The following is a 20,187-nucleotide window of genomic DNA, read 5'->3' as shown; positions in this document are numbered from 1 at the left end:
CTTCAGTTCATTTCAAGCTCATCCCACAATATGTCTTCTTATTAAATTGATTAAACTCTGCATTATTTCCACTGTCTGGTCTAAGCTATAGACAGGGTTTAGACTGTGTCCCAGTAAGTGCCACTTGATGGTATGTGACATAATACTTGTTGAGTACAGACAAAGAGAAGGAGAGTAGAAAGGGACATGGATGAAAGTACTAACAAGTAAGGTCAATGATGGATAGATCTAGAAGGAAGAAAGCACTGTACACAGGGTGCTGAAGAAAATATTTAAACCAAAGAAAGAGTGATAATGGGAAGGGCAGGCTCTCCACTGGAAAGGGAGAAGGAAAGGCAAGAGAATTGTGTGCTCCCATCTGAGGCTCATACTCTCCTTGATTATGTGATTAATTGTCCAGTAAAGATTTCTGAAGAAAGATCTATGACAACCCCTCCACCTCACTTACACACACTAATTTAATTTCAATAATTCTTAGTGCCATGAAAGACTCCCTTCAACCTCTGTGAAACTAACGGGAAAGGGGGAAGTATAATTGCAGGAGCAAAATTAACATTGCAGATTCCAGATTAGGGAAAACCAGTCTTCCTAGATCACAGACTTAGATGCGGCCAGTGGATTTGTTTTTGTTTTGTTGTTGCTGATTTTAAACCATCATTCTTATTTTCTCTTCAAGGAATAGGAAAAATCTCAAAATTGCATTCTCCTAATGGCATAAACAGCTGACATTTTGGCAAATGTATTGAATTTTCACATAACTGAACACAGCAGTACATTATATTAGATGTAGATGAGTAGGTAGGACTTTAATAAATGCACATCTAGAACTAAAATGTTGTCAAGCATAATTGTGAAGCCTGTCAAGGCAGACAGACAGTAGCATTTCTCTACTACACAGAAGTCTTAGAAAATTCATTCTTATGAAGTACTTAAAAATCCTTTTTTTGAAATGTATCTCACATATAATTTCATGTCTAATAACTGACCAGTAAGATATCTTTGACTCTTGGCCTGATATGATGTATCAGTGAATCTGTATATATGTATATGATGGTAAGGAAATGGAAAAAACACTTTCAGCCATTCTAAATATGAAGACACAATGTATTTTAATGATGGTGTTGCTCTAGTAAAGTTGTAGCTTCATAGAGGGGCTGAAGACTCATAAAACATACTTCTGGGTATCACAGTCAAACTGTGTCATTAGATAAACTTTCTCCACCCAGAGACTGGGAGTTAAATTGTCTGGTACAGGGAACTCTATTCATTTACAGTTGTTAAATTTTTTTCTTTTTCTTTTTCTTGAAGCTGTTCTCTCAAAGATTTATATTCTGATTAATTCCTTACTATGCCAGCAGGGATTTTCACTCCATACAGTATGTAAATAGCATGCAGTATTTTGCAAAGCAGTTGTCAAGGATAGATATTTTCCTTGAGGCATGTCATTTTTAATCTATGCAGAAGCCTCTGACTTTCGTGAGATATGAGGTGAAAAAGAAAAGAGCCCAGCTCTCACTTACAAAAAGAAGGTTAAAATTAAAGGTATTTGTGGCAAAACAATAGGTGTACCTTGAGAAATAGTATCTCTCATTGATGTTTGAATAATGTTAAAGTCAGCCATTATTTTTCATCATCTTAAGTCCTACATTATTACATACAACATTTACAAATTTTAGGTTGTAATATAAAATGGAATTCCCCATGAAAACTTTATGTTTAGTTTCTCAAAATTTATATTCCATTCATAGGTTTTCATGGCCTATGAATGCATGTGAGTGCACTTAATATAGAATTTGGCAGAGATTTAAATACCAAGTCATACTAATGATATAAAAGGCAAGAAGCCCTGCTAGAATATGATCCTTATATGATTATTAGACAAGTAGATAGGTACTGATTCATTTCTATATGAAGAATTAAAGTTAGATTACTTAACTCAAAGTATAATGTCCCGTCTATGAAACTTTCCAAATTAACTTTAATTTGGTCTCTGGAAATGGAAAATGGCCTAAATTATGGCCAATAGAACAAAATGTGGAAATAAAGAGTGACTATCAAAATAGCTGAAACTATGGCTTGTAATTGTTTTTTTCTTAAATAGCTTTAACAGCTGCAGAAATAAGTTAGGGACCTGAAGAATGGATTTCTTTTTGTATATTCTTATTCTGTTTAGTAGGTAATTGTCATGAATCACCCAAATTGTGTTGCAAATTGACATGATATTTGTGTAATGGAATGTAGACTTTTTAAAAGTGTTCTCAATACAATCCCCATGTTTAAATTTGTATTAATGTCAGAGGGCAACAATTGTACTGCTAATTCAACAGTAAGTGATTGAAGTCACAAAATGGAAGAATCCCTGAACTTATGAAAACTGAATGTAACATTTTCCCCAAACTAGGCACAATGTAGATCCCTAGGAACAAAGGAGGAATTTTGCTAGTCGGCTACTGGTCTGGGATTATTTTCTTATTCAAAATGCTCTATAAAAGCTAAAGAAGGGCTATTAGCCAGTCAGCTATGGTTTCCTTTTATTTCTGCTTAAACAAATCAGTGATCTGGAACCAGAAAAGCTCTGCTCGAATAAGAATTTCACTGAACCAATTGCAAATGGCATTAGAATGAAATTGTTCAGAATGCATTTGATGGTAATTAGCATTTTCTGCTGTGCTAAATATTGCCCTAAAGTGAACCATTTGGAAACTGGAACAAATATACTTTGGACAAATTCTAAAGTTTATATTTTAAAATCAGATAGGTCATTCTACCAATACAATATCCCTATTGTTAAAATGTGCAAGGATATCATGCTTCCTTGACATTGAAGTATTATTTTTTCTCTTTCTGACTAGAATAGATGTGATGACTGAATGGCTTATGTAGTTAAAGTTTTAATATGGAAATTATATTAAAGTTTTATTTGTATGTAAAATAAACTTTATATGTACAAAAGTTATCTTGCATTTTTTATTTCAGATAATGATGAAATTATTATTTTAACAATATCAAGCCTATAAAACTTACTTCCACTGGAAAAATTTTCTTCTTGACCACTTTTTGATCAATAGTGAAACACACTGGCAGAAAGGATTATAAAAATTGTTTTCAAATGATTGAAATATCAAAATAGCAAGATGTTGACACACCTAGGTGGCTCAGTCGGTTAAGTGTCTGACTCTTGATTTTGGCTTAGGTTCTCATAGTTCTCATAGTTCGTGGAATCAAACCCTGTGTCTGGCTCTGTGCTGACAGTGCAGAGCCTGCTTGGGATCATCTCTATCTTTCTCTCTCTCTGTCCCTCCCCTGCTTTCTTTCTCTCTCAAAATAAATAAATAAACATTTAAAAAATACCAGGATGTTTCTAATATTTGGTATCCATAGGATTTATCAAACCAGTAGTGACTTTAATAATTAAAATGTGGTGAGTGTTTTTGCATGAGAATGTTTTATATAAGAATGTTATATATAAGTTTTATAGACAGATAGGGTGTGGGGCACCGACAATGAAGTGAAACAATTAGTTTTAAACAATGCTGGACAACCAAAATTATTGTATTCATGGTGTTTTTTTTCTCTAGCCCATCCTTTCCTTCATTTCTAAATCTTAGTTCTGGTATTAAAATTTTGTTTGACAAAAATATTTGTGTCACCAAAAGAAAATTACAATCAACATAAAAAGAAAGAGAGACTTAGTTCATGTTGATTAATATGTATTGATGATCTATCTGTGTGATGTCAAGAACCAGTCAGATAATGGTGAAGCAAAGATGAGTGAGGCCCAGAGTTTGGTGTCACGAAAGTCACTTCTTGACACAATCTTGTGGCCAAATTATTATGTGAGAATTCATGCTACTCTTCTGCTTTTGTTTCAATTTTATGGTGTTTTGCTATCTCATAATGCTTCCTTAAAGACTTCTGTAGTTCACGCTTTCTTCTCCAAAGTCTATCACTTACTTTTCTAGTTTATTACTTTTAAGAGCACATAACTATATTTTGTCTTAAATATTATTTATTTTTTCCATGTATTGGTTATTGCTATATATTACATTTCTTATGCAGTGCTTTGTACATAGTAGATATTTATAAAATTTGAATGAACATTTGAAATATTAAGGGATTTATGTATAGCCTATACGAGCATCTAAACCTATTAATACAAAAGATGATAAGAATAAACTAGCCTTTTGTTAGAATGTAAGTACACATTCAATATGGTAGCATGGCACCATATTGAATGACAATATGATAACTATTCTCTTCTTAATTGCAGCTCACTTGTTATATGCTCTCAAACACTGGTTATTTATATTTAGAACTTTTGAGTTGTTAGAGCCCCTCATCTGAAAGTCTGCTTTCTTTTTTTCCCCCCTAAGGTAAAGATTGAAAGCAGAAAAACATGTAGTTTTGGAAATGAAGTCAGATTTGGATATGTTCTCCAAGTTGATTTGCTGATGTGATTATGGGAAGAGTTTCAAGTGCACTTGGAAGGAAATGGGAAATGGAAAAAGTGCTGTGTTTGTGGGCTCAGATCCATGGCAGAAGAAAAATATCCATGAGGTCTGACACAAGTGAAGTTGTAGAGCTAGATCAACTTCCAAGTATCATAATCCAAAGATAAAAGGGTTTTTTTTGTTTGTTTGTTTTGTTTTTACATCAAAACTGCAATGCACTGAAGACATCTCAGTAAAGGCTCAATACCTGTTTTATATCATTTATCATTGTATGGTTTTTTTCCTGCCAAATCCATACTCTGAAAGTAGAATGTTGTTATTGTCTCCTCTGACATGCTAAGATGGAGAGTAATGCCCCTTTTTCTTCTGAAATGTCATGTTTTTAATTTGAATTAAAAGCAAAGGTAGACACAGGCTCCATTTTGTTCTTTTGTGTCAAAAGAATCCATAAGACAAGGGAAATCTTGGCCACTGCTCAGCTGCAACACATTAGTGGATCCACGAAGGGAGTGCATTGCAGGGCCTTACAAAGGCACCATTTCAGGATAAAAGTCTTTCGTGTGATCTTGGTCTGTATAGTCAAAGTCCAGGCCCAATAATTATTATGAAATTATTCTGGAAATAGGCTGGGTGGGTTTCAAGCTTAACCAAACTCCTCTTGAGATCTTAACATCATTCTTTAAGAAGACCATGAGATACCATATGTTTTCACTTATATGTGGATCTTGAGAAACTTAACAGAACACCATGCAGGAAGGGAAGGGGAAAAACAGTTACAGAGAGGGAGGAGGCACATCATCAGAGACTCCTAAATGATGAGAACAAACTGAGGGTTGATGAGGGGTGGGAGAGAAGGGAAAGTGAGTAATGAGCATTGAGGAGGACACTCGTTGGGATGAGCACTGGGTGTTGTATGGAAACTAACTTGATAATAGATTATATTTAAAAAAAACAAAACAAAACAGAAAACCATGAGAATCTTAAGGTTTCTTTCCAAAAGATTCTCAGCCACGCCACACGGTCAATATAGTCTTAGTTTGTATTTTAGTGAAAACAGGATGGAAATCAACACCTTCATTATTTTAAAAATTAAAAATATAACTAACATTAGTATAAATATGATGCATAACAAAGTACCAAGTGACTTCCTTATGCATAATATATAATATTTTGTTAGCTTCCATTTTACTTATATTTTGAAGTCTTAGGTTTTCAGTAAAAAAATATTAGACTAAGATAATTTAAAAAGCTAAAGGAAGATCTACCTGAAAACATTAATGATTTAATTGTAAAATACATGTTATATTACTTACTAGGAAGTTCTGGTGGAGGAGTTGGGACCAAAGTTGGTTCTGGATAAAGACTTGAATTGCAAATCCCATATGTTAGGCTAATGTCGTCCAATGCTATATCACTCAGGAGCTGGTTTTTAAAAGCATTAAAAGCAACCTGCAATTTAGAGAAGGATGTGAAATCATTCTACCCTAATCTTCTCTGACTTGGTTCTTGTGGCCCAGTATTCTCTGGAAAATCACTATTACCAACTCCAAATATAAGAGGACAAGTTCCTGTACAATTGAATATTGATAGATCATACTTTTTTATAATTCTTCTGCTGAGCCCACCTCCCTACTTATGTCTACTAGTGTCTTCCTTCTGAGTTAGGCACAGCTTCTTTATGTCTCTGTCTCTTTCTCTCTCTTGATTTGTCATACTTTACTGGCCTCTGCCATACAAATCCTAAAGAGAAGACACACCGACTGAATAATTTAAATGAGAAAAGAAAGGGGCATGAGAAAATAGGTCTATAATATGATCATTCGGGGCCAAGTACTGATCATAGTTCACCCAGAGAGCTGGTGTGAGCTCCTCTGTGAGGGTAACACCCAGAGGACACAGACCCAGACTTGGAAGGAAGTTTCAAGTGGTCCGATGAAACATATTAGGTTCTTAAGGACAGTGAGTATTTTAGCTGAACTTTCCTGGATCCTCTTCTGAGGGAAAGACATATACGCTATATGCTAATCGCTATGCTAGGCACACTGTATACATTATCTCATTTAATTCTTTCAACACTATTGTACAGTGATCCATTCACTCATTTGTTCTTTCATTCCACCTACCTAATGGTAGACATTATTCCAAATAAGGATTATTTTCTCCTTTTCATGTACGTGCAAGTGGAATTTCAAAGAGACTAATGTGACTTATTTAAGTTTTCGTAACAAAGTGGCAAAGGCAAGGTGTGACTATTTGTTGAACTTCCTGCTCTCATTCTGACTTATAAGCTAACTTTGAAGAAGTGGGTGTAGCTAGCTATACTACTTTAAAGAAATGGTTAATGAGTTGAGCCAGGCTTTGCCACTGCAATGCAGTTGCCCCTCTTATCTGAGATTTTACTTTCTGCAATTTCAGATCTTCATAGTCAACCAGGTTTGGAAACAGATGATCTTTCTTCATTATTGTTAGAAGGTCAGTAGTAGCATAAGGCCATGTCACAATGCTGATAGCATTCAGCTTACTTTATCTTATCGCATAAGCATTCTATCATCTCACAGAATTATAAGAATGGTGAATAAAGTACAATAAGATATTTTGAGAGAGAGCAAAAGACCGTATTCACATAACTTTTGTTAAGGCATATTGTTGTAATTGTTCTATTTTCTTATTTATTATTTTTGTTAACCTCTTACTGAGTCTAATTAATAAATTCAACTTTATTGTAGGTATGTATGTATAGAAACATGCAGAGTGTATATAGGGTTCGATAGTATCTGTGTGTTCAGGCGTCCATGAGGTCTTGGAACGTATCCTCTGTGGACAAGGTGGGCACTGTACTTATTTTCCTGCTTCTGCCATTTCTTTGTTCCCTCGATGTTCCATTTTCCTTTATCCTTCTCTGTATTATCAGAAAACAAAGTTGGAGAAAAAAAGCTTCACAGAAAAAAAAAGATTCAGGAGAAAGAAAAATGGAAGGAATGCAGACAAAGGTGGTTGATTACTGCTTGTCTTACACAAAATTATGGGGGAGAACTAAGCCTTGACAATGACAATGTCTGTCCAAGTAGACACCTTCTGAGAGTCACACTGTCTTGTCTGAAATGACCCGATTAAAACATTGTTAATTTGGTCCAACTATCAGCCTGTATTATCCTGTATTTTAATTGCAAACACCCTTAGGAAGAGCACACAATAAGGTGTTATCTGAAAAATTAATCCACCTTAATGTAAAATAAATGATCAGAAACTTCTCAATGGCATAGATTGTAGACTTTGTTTCTAAAGGAAATATATAGATTAAGTCAAAGTGAGGCTGGGTGGATGGATACTGATGGGTGTGGATGTTCCAATAAGAAAGGATGGAATCCTAGAAAAGTGCAGGACTGATCTAGGCGGTGTTCGTGAAAAGCTGAAATCCTAGGTATGTACGGGATATGGAAAGACAAGGTTGGCTTGTGCTAGAAAATTGCTGAAGAAAACTGAAATATGCCACAAAGTTTCTATGGATTTTATGGCTCATTATGAGTAGTACTTTTGTGTAGTAATTGTTCTTCAATAAGTGGTCTTAAAGAAATAAAGGAACAAATGAAAATAAAGGCACTCAAAGATTATTCTAAAAAGGATTAAGGAAGTAGAAAAAGTGACTTGGCTATATTCAGAAAATAAATAATTTCTCTCATCGTATTCCCTTAAGTTATAATTATCACCATTTGTAGAACACAAATACATGATTATAAATCACAAGGTATTTTGCCAACCTTAAATCCCACTGTTTCATATAATGTTACTTGTCCATAATTCCAATTTTCTCCAAAATTTCCTTCCTTTTGGAAAACTGTCTTCTCCGTGTTTTGGTTACTGCTGATATTAACGCTTAATTTATAGACATTTTCACCATACATATAATACCTAGTTGGGAAACAAGCAGAAATGGTTGGATTTCTACAATATTAGAATAAATGGAACTTAGGATTCTTTACTTTCTCTGAAATACTCTGTTTCTCCTTGAGTGAGAGACTTGCTAGAGAAGGGGAGGGAGTCGCCCAGCATTTTGCTACTTTATCAATTGGATAAATAATGGCAAATGCATTAAAACTTAGGATGCCTTAGTAAAATCAGAGCTTGGCAATGTGACAAAGGCAATGTTAGTCATTAAATAAGGCGGCATTTATTTCACCTGTGTCTATGACATACCAGAAACTGAGACAGACTGGTTCCAAAGTGGGGGCTAAAGGGAGACTTAAGAGTCCTACTCTTTCTCGTCTCCCTCCTGGTCCAATTGGGGTAGAAATGTAAAATCCTATAAGAACAAGAAAAAAGTTTTACTTCACTTAAATTTCAGCCACTTCTTTGTGTGAGATATATCATGCATAAGCAGAAAAGAGAAACTTTGAGGTAAAAATGTAGAGTGGAAAGGGCAGTGGGCATGAGCCCAGAGGGCCCTGTCTCTGCCATAAAAATTATTTTTAGGAGCTCACCTCTCGACCTCCCAATTTATAAAACAAAACCCTTGAACTGGAGTATAGGGTATATCAATGTCTGACTTTTTATGAGTCCACATGATTATTTCATCATATTATCATATCTAAACGCCACTTTAATTCCCAGTTACTAGATTTTTGATCAATTCACTTCTTCAGAGGCAGTAAGTACATGAGAGTATTTAGATATGCTGCTGGACTAACTCATGTTACATGCAAGTATTTATGCACAAATTTGAAGGCAACGTTAAGAGTTTCAAAGACCGTCAGTTTTTTATTCCATGGACTATACTGCATTTCTCTCTATAAGAAGTTACTTGATTTTATAATGGTTGCATCTTCTATATTTCTTTGAATGATAACTAATCAGATCACAGAAGAGCAGGAAGCATGCTAATCTACATAAAAGCTTCCTATAATAGCTCAAGCCACTGCGTAAAGGGCTTTCTGGTCTGGAATTCATTATTCCAACCAATGATTTGAGTCATTTGAAGTGTGGGAAGAGTTGCTTGAGTGAGATCATCTTGAACACTTTCTTAGGGAAATTTAATTTTTTTAACTCTTAGTTTGCAGCTTATATATTATGACAGAAAGCAGGAATCATGTAACAAAATATGAGATAAAGCAAATGAAATATTGGGCAAATCTAATTTTATTAGAATGTAGTTTTCTTTGAAATGCCAAAATTTAGTGTTTATTTGAAATCAAGCATCTTCTTTGTGCTTTCCAACGGAAATTTTTATAGGCAATGCTGTATAATATTCAACTCATTCATTTACAACATGCAGTATAGGGACAAGATACAAAGACAAGTACTAGTAAAACTGCCAATAGATATATCAATTAATATTTAAGTAAGTGAGGCAAAAAATTCAGAAAAAAATAGTCTTTTATTAAAGTGAAATTATAGTCGGATATATTAATAAATGTAATGTTAAATACATTCACTAGATTTAGATTATAAAATGTAAAATGAAAATGAATTCATGTTTAACATTTTATATTAACACATTACTAATACTTTATATAAGGCTGTGGCATTTCATGAGTACTTATTTTAGCTCTATTGTTAGTGCTCAATTATTCAACCTAATAAAACATGTAGCATGAAGAGATGATTTAAAGGAAGTTCACCCTTTAAACGCCAAATTCCAAATTCCTTTCGAATTGACCTTAATTTTAGTTGATCAGAACGTAGTTGGGGAGGAAATGATTAAAATACCATTGAATGCCATGAATAAATAGTGAAATGGGTAGCTTGCTCAGAAATATTTCTAGTTAGCAGCAATTACGAACCATAAAAGCTATTGTACTTCTATTTATGTTTGGCCATGTTCATAGTCAATTAGTTATCAGAAATACTTTGAACCTATTGTTTACTCATTGAGCAAACAAAATATGGGATTTTTAGTCTGATAAAGATAGCATGATGCTATGGGTTTTGTACCACTGTTCAGATAAAACATAATTAATTATGGGGACCATAGTACCTCATGACTTTTGCATAAGTACATTTTTAAAGCCCCAATATATTAAATATCACATAGAATTGCATGTTTTGGAATATAAAGTAAAATAACACATTAATAAGTATATAATAACATATTAAAAATGCAGAAATAATGTATTAACTATTTCACTGATATCAGAATTCAGCTAAATTCTCCACTTAACAAATTAGAAGATGAAAAAATCCTTCATAAAATTATAAATTTTTAAAATAGAGAATTGTTTACATAACAGTTTACTTGGTCTACCTAACTGTCCTTAAATTTCATCTACAATGTTTGCCTGTGGGGGTCATTTGACCTTTCTTTAATGTTTCTCAGATTTACAGGAATCATTGCATTTAAGGCAACCCATTCCATTTCAACACAATTAGAAAACTCTTTTCTTTTCTAAGAGTAAGTTATTATGTGCTTATTTTTTCAAATTTTGCTCCTCAGTCCATTAAGGATAAATTAATTTATGTTAACTACAAATGTTTAAAGGCTACTATTTTGGCTTTTCTAAGTCTTCTCAAGATTATCCATCCTTTTTGCCTTCAATAATTTTAATCTGGCACAATTTGAATTGCTTCACATTTGATAAATTCTCAATTAGTTGTACATCCATCTAGTTCCACTCAGAATATGGAAACCAGGAGTATCTTACCAGGTGGATGAATAAGGACATCATACCTTGGGACTATAATTTAAGTTATATTATCATTGACACTATTTATTTCTAAGTGTGTCTCATTCATAGAACTCTCCATGAGAATTCTTCATCTCCTCCATCCTTGCTTCATAATGCACAATCTAATTGTTCCCTTATTTACCATCTCTTTATTTCCTACTAAATAAATATAAATTTACAATGATGGTTGAAGTTACTATACTATGACTTCAATGTCATTTTCTAGCCATCGTTCTTATAACTCATCCATTTACATGTAGCACTTCTACAAAATTAGATTATTTTGATTTTTTCAACTCCCATGTTAACCCCATGTTATGACATATGGGTCTATTTCCCCCCCTGTTTTTCTGTCCCTCTACGTCTCCTTACAATTGTATCTGTCAAAATCTTACTTATTTTCTGAAGTAATTGAGATCAAATTGTCATCTCCTTTAGAAAGTGCTTATTGGTCTTCCCAATCATATGTTACCATGCCTTTTGAATTGTCAGTTGTACATGTACTTTCTCTGATGTCACTTAGTCTATTTTTTTTAAGTTTCTTTATTCTGAGAGAGAGAGAGAGAGAGAGAGAGAGAAAAGAAGGGAGAGGTAGAGAGGGTGGGTGGAGAGAGAATTCTGAGCATGCTCTGTACTCTCAGTATAGAGCACAACATGGGGCTCCAACTCACAAGCTGTGAGATCATGACCTGAGCAGAAACCAAGAGTCAGATGCAGAACTGACTCAGTCACCCAAAGGTACCCCTCACCTAGTCTGTTTTGCTGTGTCTTATATTCATGTTCATATGTGACCTTTAAAATTGCTAGATTTGCGGGGGGAAGATACTTGGTTGATTTTTGAACTTTCAATATGGATTAGCTGAATGTTGCTTAATTTATTCTTGTTACACCAATTTGACTTGTTCATTTTAAATTTATTAAAGCAATGCACAAAAGGAATGATTAGGTAGATATTTTTCATAACCACATGGGAATTTCTATGGTGAAATGATAATGTCTTCTAAAATCCTAAAAATTTCTTGAAATGTCTTTGAGAACTCTTGGAATTAGCCTCAGAGTCAGCTTAAAACCCAGAAGATTGAATATATTTTGTTAATCTGAGCATATAATGAACCTCAGATGGAGCCTTTGGTTGTTCTTACAACTTCTTTCTATTCCTTTTACTGCTTATTTCTCATGAGCCAAAACTAACCTTTTCACACCCAACACCTCAAGTAAGGAGAAAAGGTGCTGGACTTGTGTTAATGTGATGTAGAGCCAGCAGCCAGTTCTACAGCTGAAGAGTCTGTAGAACTTTGTGGAAACTTGCAGGTCCCTCTCAAGAGGAAATGAGGCTGAAATAAATCATTTTGTGGTTTATGAACGCCCATGTAAAATTAACTGAACCTAGAAGATAAATATTATAAGTTTTACATTACAGAATGGCTTAAATTCAAGTCTTTCAAAATTAAAAAGTATTATCATTCCCTAAAATTCAACATCACAGGAATGATAAGGGAATAAGATAAATATTACTTTGAAAACACTAAAATCAGGGTGCCTGGGTGGCTCAGTCGGTTAAGCGTCGACTTTGGCTCAGGTCATGATCTCCCGGCTCATAGGTTTGAGCCCCGTGTGGAGCTCTGTGCTGACAGCCAGCTCAGAGCCTGGAGCCTGCTTCACATTCTGTGTCTCCCTCTCTCTCTGATCCTCCTCTGCTCACGCTGTCTCTCGCTCTCTCAGGAATAAATAAAAAACATTAAAAAAAAGAAAACACTAAAGTCATACTTATTTTAACTTTTTTAAAAAAATATTTTTAAACATTTAAAGAGAGAAGGAGATACAGAATCCGAAGCAGGCTCCAGGCGCTGAGCTGGCTGTCAGCACAGAGCCCGATGCGGGGCTCAAACCCACAAACCGTGAGATCATGACCTGAGCCGAAGTCGGATGCTTAATTGACTGAGCCACCCAGGCGCCCCAAGTCATTCTTACTTTAGAAGAAAGTATCTGTGCTACATGAAATGCAGATATCTAAAAGGCTTATTATACTTTTGAAAATTGAGCTGTGTAACTCTTTTTCTCCCTGGCCTAACACTGAAAAGGGTCCGCTGCCAATTTTTATCTGCTGAATGCTCTTGCAACATGAAAATAGTTATACGACCTAGCATTTATACAGCATTTTTTGTGTGCCAGGCATTTTCTTATTTTTTTAAAATTAATTAATTTTTTGTAAACATAGTAACGAATTTAATGTTCAAAACGCACCTCTAAACTCACGTCCTATTATCATCAGCCCACTACCCAGATGAGGAAACTGAGGCTGAGAGAGAGGGCAGGTACTTTGCCTAAACGGCAGCGCTGATTGAAACCTAGCTGACTTCAGAGTCTCTATTTTAATGATGTCTTACTACCACACTATGCTAGCCCCTAAGCATTAGAAACAACTATGATTTCCCCAAGAAAGGCCAACAAAGAAACACTTTCTTTGAGCTGTCTAGCCCTGCTGTGACCCCTACATTTCTGAAGTTTTCACATGTTACTGACCTCATTTTCCCTGAATGTCCTGAACAAACGAACCACTTCTGAGCACCCCAAGATGCCGCCCTGTATCAGTGCCACCATTTCCACGGAGTCTCTTAGCTTCTAAGAGGTACAGAGAGACTCTGAACATCCACACTGCACACATTTAGGAGCGGCTGCTCTACCAGGAGAGAGTTCTTTAGAAGGAACCAAAAAGTTAAGGGGCTTAGATGTTCTTCCCTAAAGCAATGTTAATTCAAAGTTTATCTGTTTCATTGAGACTTTTCTGTCATTGAAAGTGAAGCCAAAGAACAAAAAACCCCTGCATGGATAAGAGGAACAGCAGGAGAGATTTAATTCTCTTCCATTTCAGAGGTAGGATGTTCTGACACATAAAAAAGCAGGATGGAAGAAAAATTTCCTCTGGGGGTGGGGAATGTCTGGTAGATTATGAAATCACTGGTAGGAGAGTTGGAGAGAACCTATTAAATTCTATCATCCGTTCTCATTACACCACTGCGTCTGGTGGGCTCTGAACCGCTCTGACTTGTCTCATTTTAAATAACTCCTGCTACACAGCTTTCTCCTGAGACTCCATTTCCGACTCAACTATTTAAAATCTCCACCTGACATTCAACCTGCTTCACTGTGGTCATTTTCATCTTATTTCTTTAGTTATTTAATCTGTTGGCAAGCTGAAGCCGTTTTTCACCTGTAATGTACTTACATTCTTCAAATATCAGTGGAATGATTTTATCTCTTATTATGATGACATAAAAGTAGAAAAATGGTCATTTGAACATCAAAGACTTCAACTACATAAAAGGTATCTGTCATAGTCAATAGATATAAATGCTTTCTGTACTTTTCTCTAACTACTCTTGTCCAAGTGTGGTAGAGACATCTTAGAAATTTTTTTTTATTACAATAAAGATAAAAAAGTGGTCAAATGATTTAGGCCAGGCTTCTTCAGAAGGTTGGGGTGATTATCGCTTTGGGGTTAGTTTTTAGCTGTGCAGATTATGAATTTATCCATAGAGATCAGGCTCTGGGGAATCACTTATTCAAAGAAGAGTAACTATGTATTACACTATGCATGTCATAATTTTCAATACTAAACATGTTTGGTCTAATGGGATTGGCCATCTACACAGAACACCTTTTTGTTTGTAGCTCTGTAGATAACTAATTTAGCAGAATCCTGTTGCCTGAATCTGACCTCTTCTCACTGCATCTGCTCCCACTGATCTGGAAATCGTATGGCCTCTTCTCTGGGTGGGGTGATGACCCACATCTGGTCTCCCTGACAATGCTCTTGCCCTTCCATAGACTATTCTACCAACCAGTGTGAATCCTATCCCTTCTATGCTCAAGAACCTCCAAAGGCTCTTCATTTCACAGAGGAAAAAGCCAAAGCCATCGAAGATCCATCATTATCTGCACTCCACTGGCCCCGTTTATTTCATATAAGCCATGCTAGCATCCTGGCTTTTTTCAAACAGGTCAGCATGCTCCCTTTAAAGGCTTTGCTCTGCTTGTTCCCTCTCTGGAATAATCTATATAGCTAATTCCTTCCATCCCATAAAGTTCTCATCTGAATGTCACTTTTCTATGAGATCTAACCTGATCACCATCTTTTAATCTACACCAGCACCCCTGCACACCTGCCTTCCCCACTGCCCTTCTCAAGCTCTATATTTTCTCAGAGCACTCATTGACATTTAGCATACCCACACATTGTAATTATTTGTCATGCAGATGGCTTAGTGTCTACTTTGTAAGTTTTTAAATTAAAAAAAAAGTTTCCCTTAGTATATATGTTCCATAATCTCAGAAAATCTGGTTTAGTTTTGTTCAAAGATATACTCTGAGTGCCTTGAATGGGGCCTGGGGCTCAAAAAAATATTTCTTGAATAAAGGAGTGGAAGAATTATTCAACTGGGGCCTTTAATGATGACTATGGAAATAGATTAAAAAATAGATCAAAAGTAGTCACTTTTTATTATGCAATATTTTGATCAAGTTGAAGTAGTATGATGAGCTAGATTTTGTTATTCCAGGGAGGCCATTGTCCAAAGGAACAGGACTAGTCAGATACATTTTTGCCCTGAGAAAATGAACTCTTTAATGTTCTCTTATCAGATGTCATTCACAATTGACATTAAATCAGCTATTTAGTTTTCAGGTTATAAAAATGAGAATACTGGTCTCTGTAATAGAAGTGGCCATTGATAATATATATAAAAGAATTTTTTAAATTTTTTTAATTTTTTAAAATTTTTGAGAGAGAGAGAGAGTGAGTGAGAGGGCAAGTAAGGGAGGGACAGAGAGAGAGGGAGAGAGGGAAGCAGGCTCCAGGTTCTGAACTGTCAGCACAGATCCTGATGCAGGGCTCAAACTCATGAACCATGAGATTATAACCTGAGCCAAAGTTTGATGCTTCCCCAACTGAGCCACCCAGGCACTCCAGCATTGATAATATATTACATGCACATGTCTGCAGGTTATTTTTATGTTATAAGCAATTTCTCACAGTCATTAACTCACTCAATCAGAAATTACTTATTAAGTTAGAGTTGAAGACATTCATTCATATGTTCAAAAATTTTTACATGTTAATTAGATTCAGGGACTGAGAAGGCACTAGGAATTCAAAGATGAAAAAGACACGTTTCTTGTTTCTGAAGAGAGCACTGTGGTGAAAAGAAAAATATAATTAAGAAAATATAATACTACATGACAGGAAAAACAAAAGAGGTGTTTAAAATGTTTAATGGAAAGAAAGATTTAGACTTAGAGGTTCCAGACAGGCTTTATAGTGATAAGTGCTGATGTGCGACCTGTGTGCACAGTGCCTAGAGCCATGTCAGGTTAGAGGAAGATTGCAATATGTGTTTTGAAGTTGAACCATATTCTCATCAGTAACCTATTGACAATTCATATTGTTAGATGTATTTTGTCTAAGAAAATTAGCTAAATGCCAAAATTTCTATTCTGCCCTTTTTGTAATTTTCCTTATTTTGTAAGATATGCATTACTTCTAGATTTGGTATTTGATTAATTTCGTATTATAAACACATGCCTCCAAGGTTTTCATGAGCAGTCTTCCCACTATGATTTCCTTATCTTCTGATAATTCCCCATAATTTCTGGTCTTCTCCATCAACTATTATCGTCTTCAATGTTATCTTTCTACCTGAAATCCAATTCTAATAGTCACATGAGAAGGTATTTACTAATCACAACCATTTCCCTCAGGACCATACTTTAGAATCAGCTCTTCCATAGTCCTTTTGCTATGACTGATGTTTGTGTCTCCACAATTTATATGCTGAAATCTTAAACCCCTTGTGATGGTGTTTGGAGGTGGGTAATTAGGTCATGAAAGTGAATCCCTCATGATGGAATTAGTGATTTTAAGAGAAGAAATAAGAGAGAGGGCTCTGTCTCTCTGCCTGTCTGTCTGACTCTCTGTCTCTCTTTTTCTGTTGTGTGAGGACAGTGTCAAGGTAAGTGTTTGTGAGCCAGAAAGAGTGCTCTCATCAAAAGTGCCCATACTAGCACCCTGACCACAGACTTCCAGCCTCCAAAACTGTCAGAAATCAGCTATTGTTTAAGCCAAGTGGTCTGTGGTACTCTGTCAAAGCAGCTTACACAGACTAAGACAGCTCCTCTGAAGAAGGAAATCTATCTCTATATTTTTATTCTAAGATAGCATGACCTTGGGGCACCTGGATGGTTCAGTCAGTTAAGTGTGTGACTTCAGCTCAGGCCATGATCTTACGTCTTATGGGTTCGAGCCCACATTGGCCTCTGTGATGACAGCTCAGGGCCTGGAACCTGCTTCATATGCTGTGTCTCCCCCTCTCAATGCCCTCCCCACTCGCTCTCTCTCTCTCTCTCTCAAAAATAAATAAATATTAAAAAAAATTTTTTTTTAAAGCATAACCTTGTATGCTGAGAATCTAAGAAAGTCTTTTAGGGGTGCCTGAGTGGCTCAGTCAGTTGAGCGTCCGACTTAGGCTCAGGTCATGATCTCACGGTTTGTGGTTTCAAGCCCCGAGTCAGGCTCTGTGCTGAATGCTTGCTCCGAGCCTGGAGCCTGTTTTGGATTCTGTGTCTCCTTCTCTCTCTGCCCCTCCCCCACTCACGCTCTTTCTTACTTTGTCTCTAAAAAATAAATAAATACAAAAAAATGTTTTTAAGTCTTTTAAAACCATCAGAGTTAATAAATTCAGCAAAGTTGCAGAGTCCAAGACCAATACACAAAAATCAGTTGTATTTCTATACGCTAGCAGTAAACAATATAAAATGAAATTAAGGCAAAGTAGACCAAAGTTCAGAAAAGGTGATTGCCTCCCATGAGTCCAGTTAGTAAATAATAAGTGGTAAGTCTAGGGCAACATCCTAAGTCTTCTTATCTATAATGGCTTCTGTGTACTTTTCGGTGTTTCATGAATATATAGGGTAAATTAATATGTCTTTTGAAATATTCACTTTTACTGGCCTGTTTGATTACTATTTTCACTTAAAAGCATTTTAATCCATGATTTTTTTAAAAAAAGAAAATCTGAAAAGATTATTTTGAATTTAATACTGTTGTTCACATAAAACTGCAGAAAACACATATCACCTTCCCTTTGATTTTGAATTAAATATGAATTATACCTGAATAATTGCCAGAAGTATGGTCAAAATTTGGCCCAGTAAAAGGAGGAAAGGTGCTTCCCTGAATCCTTTCCCATTCATTATCATCATTTAGATCCTGGACCCAGAAACAAAAGCCATCTTCAAAATCACAGTTAATTTTCTCATAATCTGTGAATTAAAAAAAAAAAGAAAGAAAACATTTCAAATTCAGTCCACAGAGTGACTAATTGTAACCGATTGCATCAAAAATAATCTAGCTTCATGCAGTCTTATATATCTATAATTGTCATGTACATAGTCTTTTTTAATTCATCTTAATTCTGTTTCATTCCATTTAGTTAAAAAATAGCTTTTTGTTGCCAACTGTCTTAAATTAATATGCTTCCTATATTCCAGTAGGGCTTTAGCAAAGCAAGCTTCTTGTTCTTAATATTCTTTAATTTTTACATCTGACCTCTATTGGTTTACCCAGAATATTGGTCAATATGCTGGAATATTCTCAGTATTAGTTTTATGCATATATACACATGTGGAACTTTGTAATTTTTCTCAAATTGATTATTTGATTATATATATATATATATATATATATATACACACACACACACACACACACATATACACATGTGGAACTTTGTAATTTTTCTCAAATTGATTATTTGATTATATATATATATATATACACACACACACATATATACACATGTGGAACTTTGTAATTTTTCTCAAATTGATTATTTGATTCTTTTGAAGAACGTAAACTATTTTCTAATTTCTCAATTTTCCTAAGTATCAAGTAGAGAGAGCTATATATAAGAGATGCTCATTAAAGAACTTGCATAATAAAACAAATTGTGACCTTGTTCTAAAATTTTAAATTCTCCTACTTTTAAAATTCCATTACAATATTAAAGCATCTGAAAACTCAAAGGCTAGGTAATAAACAATACTTACTATTAAGCTCTGTGCTATTAAATGCAGTGTATGTTGCATTAAATCCAATATAATCATTTTCATCAGATTCTATAAGAAAGGTGGCAGTAACCTGGTTTGAAAAGATCCTAATTGTGCCAGGATTGGTTTCCCAGAGAGAAGCTACAAAAAAAAAAAAAAAAATGACTATTATATATACATATCTATCTGTTCATCTATATATCCATCCATTCATCTTTCTGTCCTTCCATCTATCAATTTATTGTTCTATCAACTGATTCATCAATCTATATTATACCACTCAGTTAACTAAAAGTATTAGTAATGATTATAACGATTACTTTTTTAATGGAAATGTCTCTTCTCCTAAGTATTAGAAAACCTCAAATTATTATACATATTTATGGTTTAAAAAACTATATTTTTATTGTTAATTATTCGCTGCACAACACTATATACTTATATAAAAAGAAAAGATGTATCCCTTTATTGAAAAAAATTCCTCTAAGATACACACAAGCTAAACAGTTATAAAACTAAAAATTTGGTCTATCAGGTATTGCTCATGCCATACTAATAATGGCTAAAACTCGGTCACAATAATAGAAACAGGAGTTTTTTTTTTTTTTTTTTTTTGCCTCTCTATTCATATAACAGTTGGACCAGACAACATAAAGTGGAGTGGGCACATGTATACTAGTGAATTCCCCACCCTCTTTTTGGCTTCTATTAGTGTCCAGGTACATAATGACAAATGATTACATAAGGGCATTACCACCTATACCTACCATTTAATGAGCCTACATCCTGGGCTAGCCATTATTTGACTCACTTTATTCATAATAGTCTTGCAAAAGACTGAATAGTAGAGTGTATACTGAAAATAGGAAGGTATTCTGTGAGTTTACCAAAGCAATGTTAGAGAAAACAAGAACAATGGTTTTCAAGGTTTGTCTGAATTTTGCTTAATGGGGAGTAACAATCAGACAAAGCAT

At 34.9% G+C, this 20,187-nt stretch overlaps 1 protein-coding gene across 1 annotated transcript in view; it reads right to left on the bottom strand.

Annotated features, from left to right (window-relative positions):
* TMPRSS15 (transmembrane serine protease 15) overlaps window positions 1-20,187 on the bottom strand; it is a 112,320-nt gene that overhangs the window by 55,628 nt on the left and 36,505 nt on the right. The window contains exons 9-13 of the mRNA XM_039253762.1: window positions 19,214-19,354; window positions 18,278-18,427; window positions 8,646-8,751; window positions 8,210-8,360; window positions 5,765-5,900 (exon numbers count right to left, since the gene is read on the bottom strand). Coding sequence (XP_039109693.1) covers window positions 5,765-5,900; window positions 8,210-8,360; window positions 8,646-8,751; window positions 18,278-18,427; window positions 19,214-19,354 — 684 coding nt within the window. The remainder of the gene's footprint in view (window positions 1-5,764; window positions 5,901-8,209; window positions 8,361-8,645; window positions 8,752-18,277; window positions 18,428-19,213; window positions 19,355-20,187) is intronic.

The sequence above is a fragment of the Hyaena hyaena genome, unplaced genomic scaffold (assembly GCF_003009895.1).
Source record: "Hyaena hyaena isolate Hyena2069 unplaced genomic scaffold, ASM300989v1 scaffold_461, whole genome shotgun sequence".
NCBI classification, from domain to species: Eukaryota; Metazoa; Chordata; class Mammalia; order Carnivora; family Hyaenidae; genus Hyaena; species Hyaena hyaena.
The sequence above is the reverse complement of the archived record's forward strand: the minus strand, read 5'-3'. Positions and strand labels throughout refer to the sequence as shown.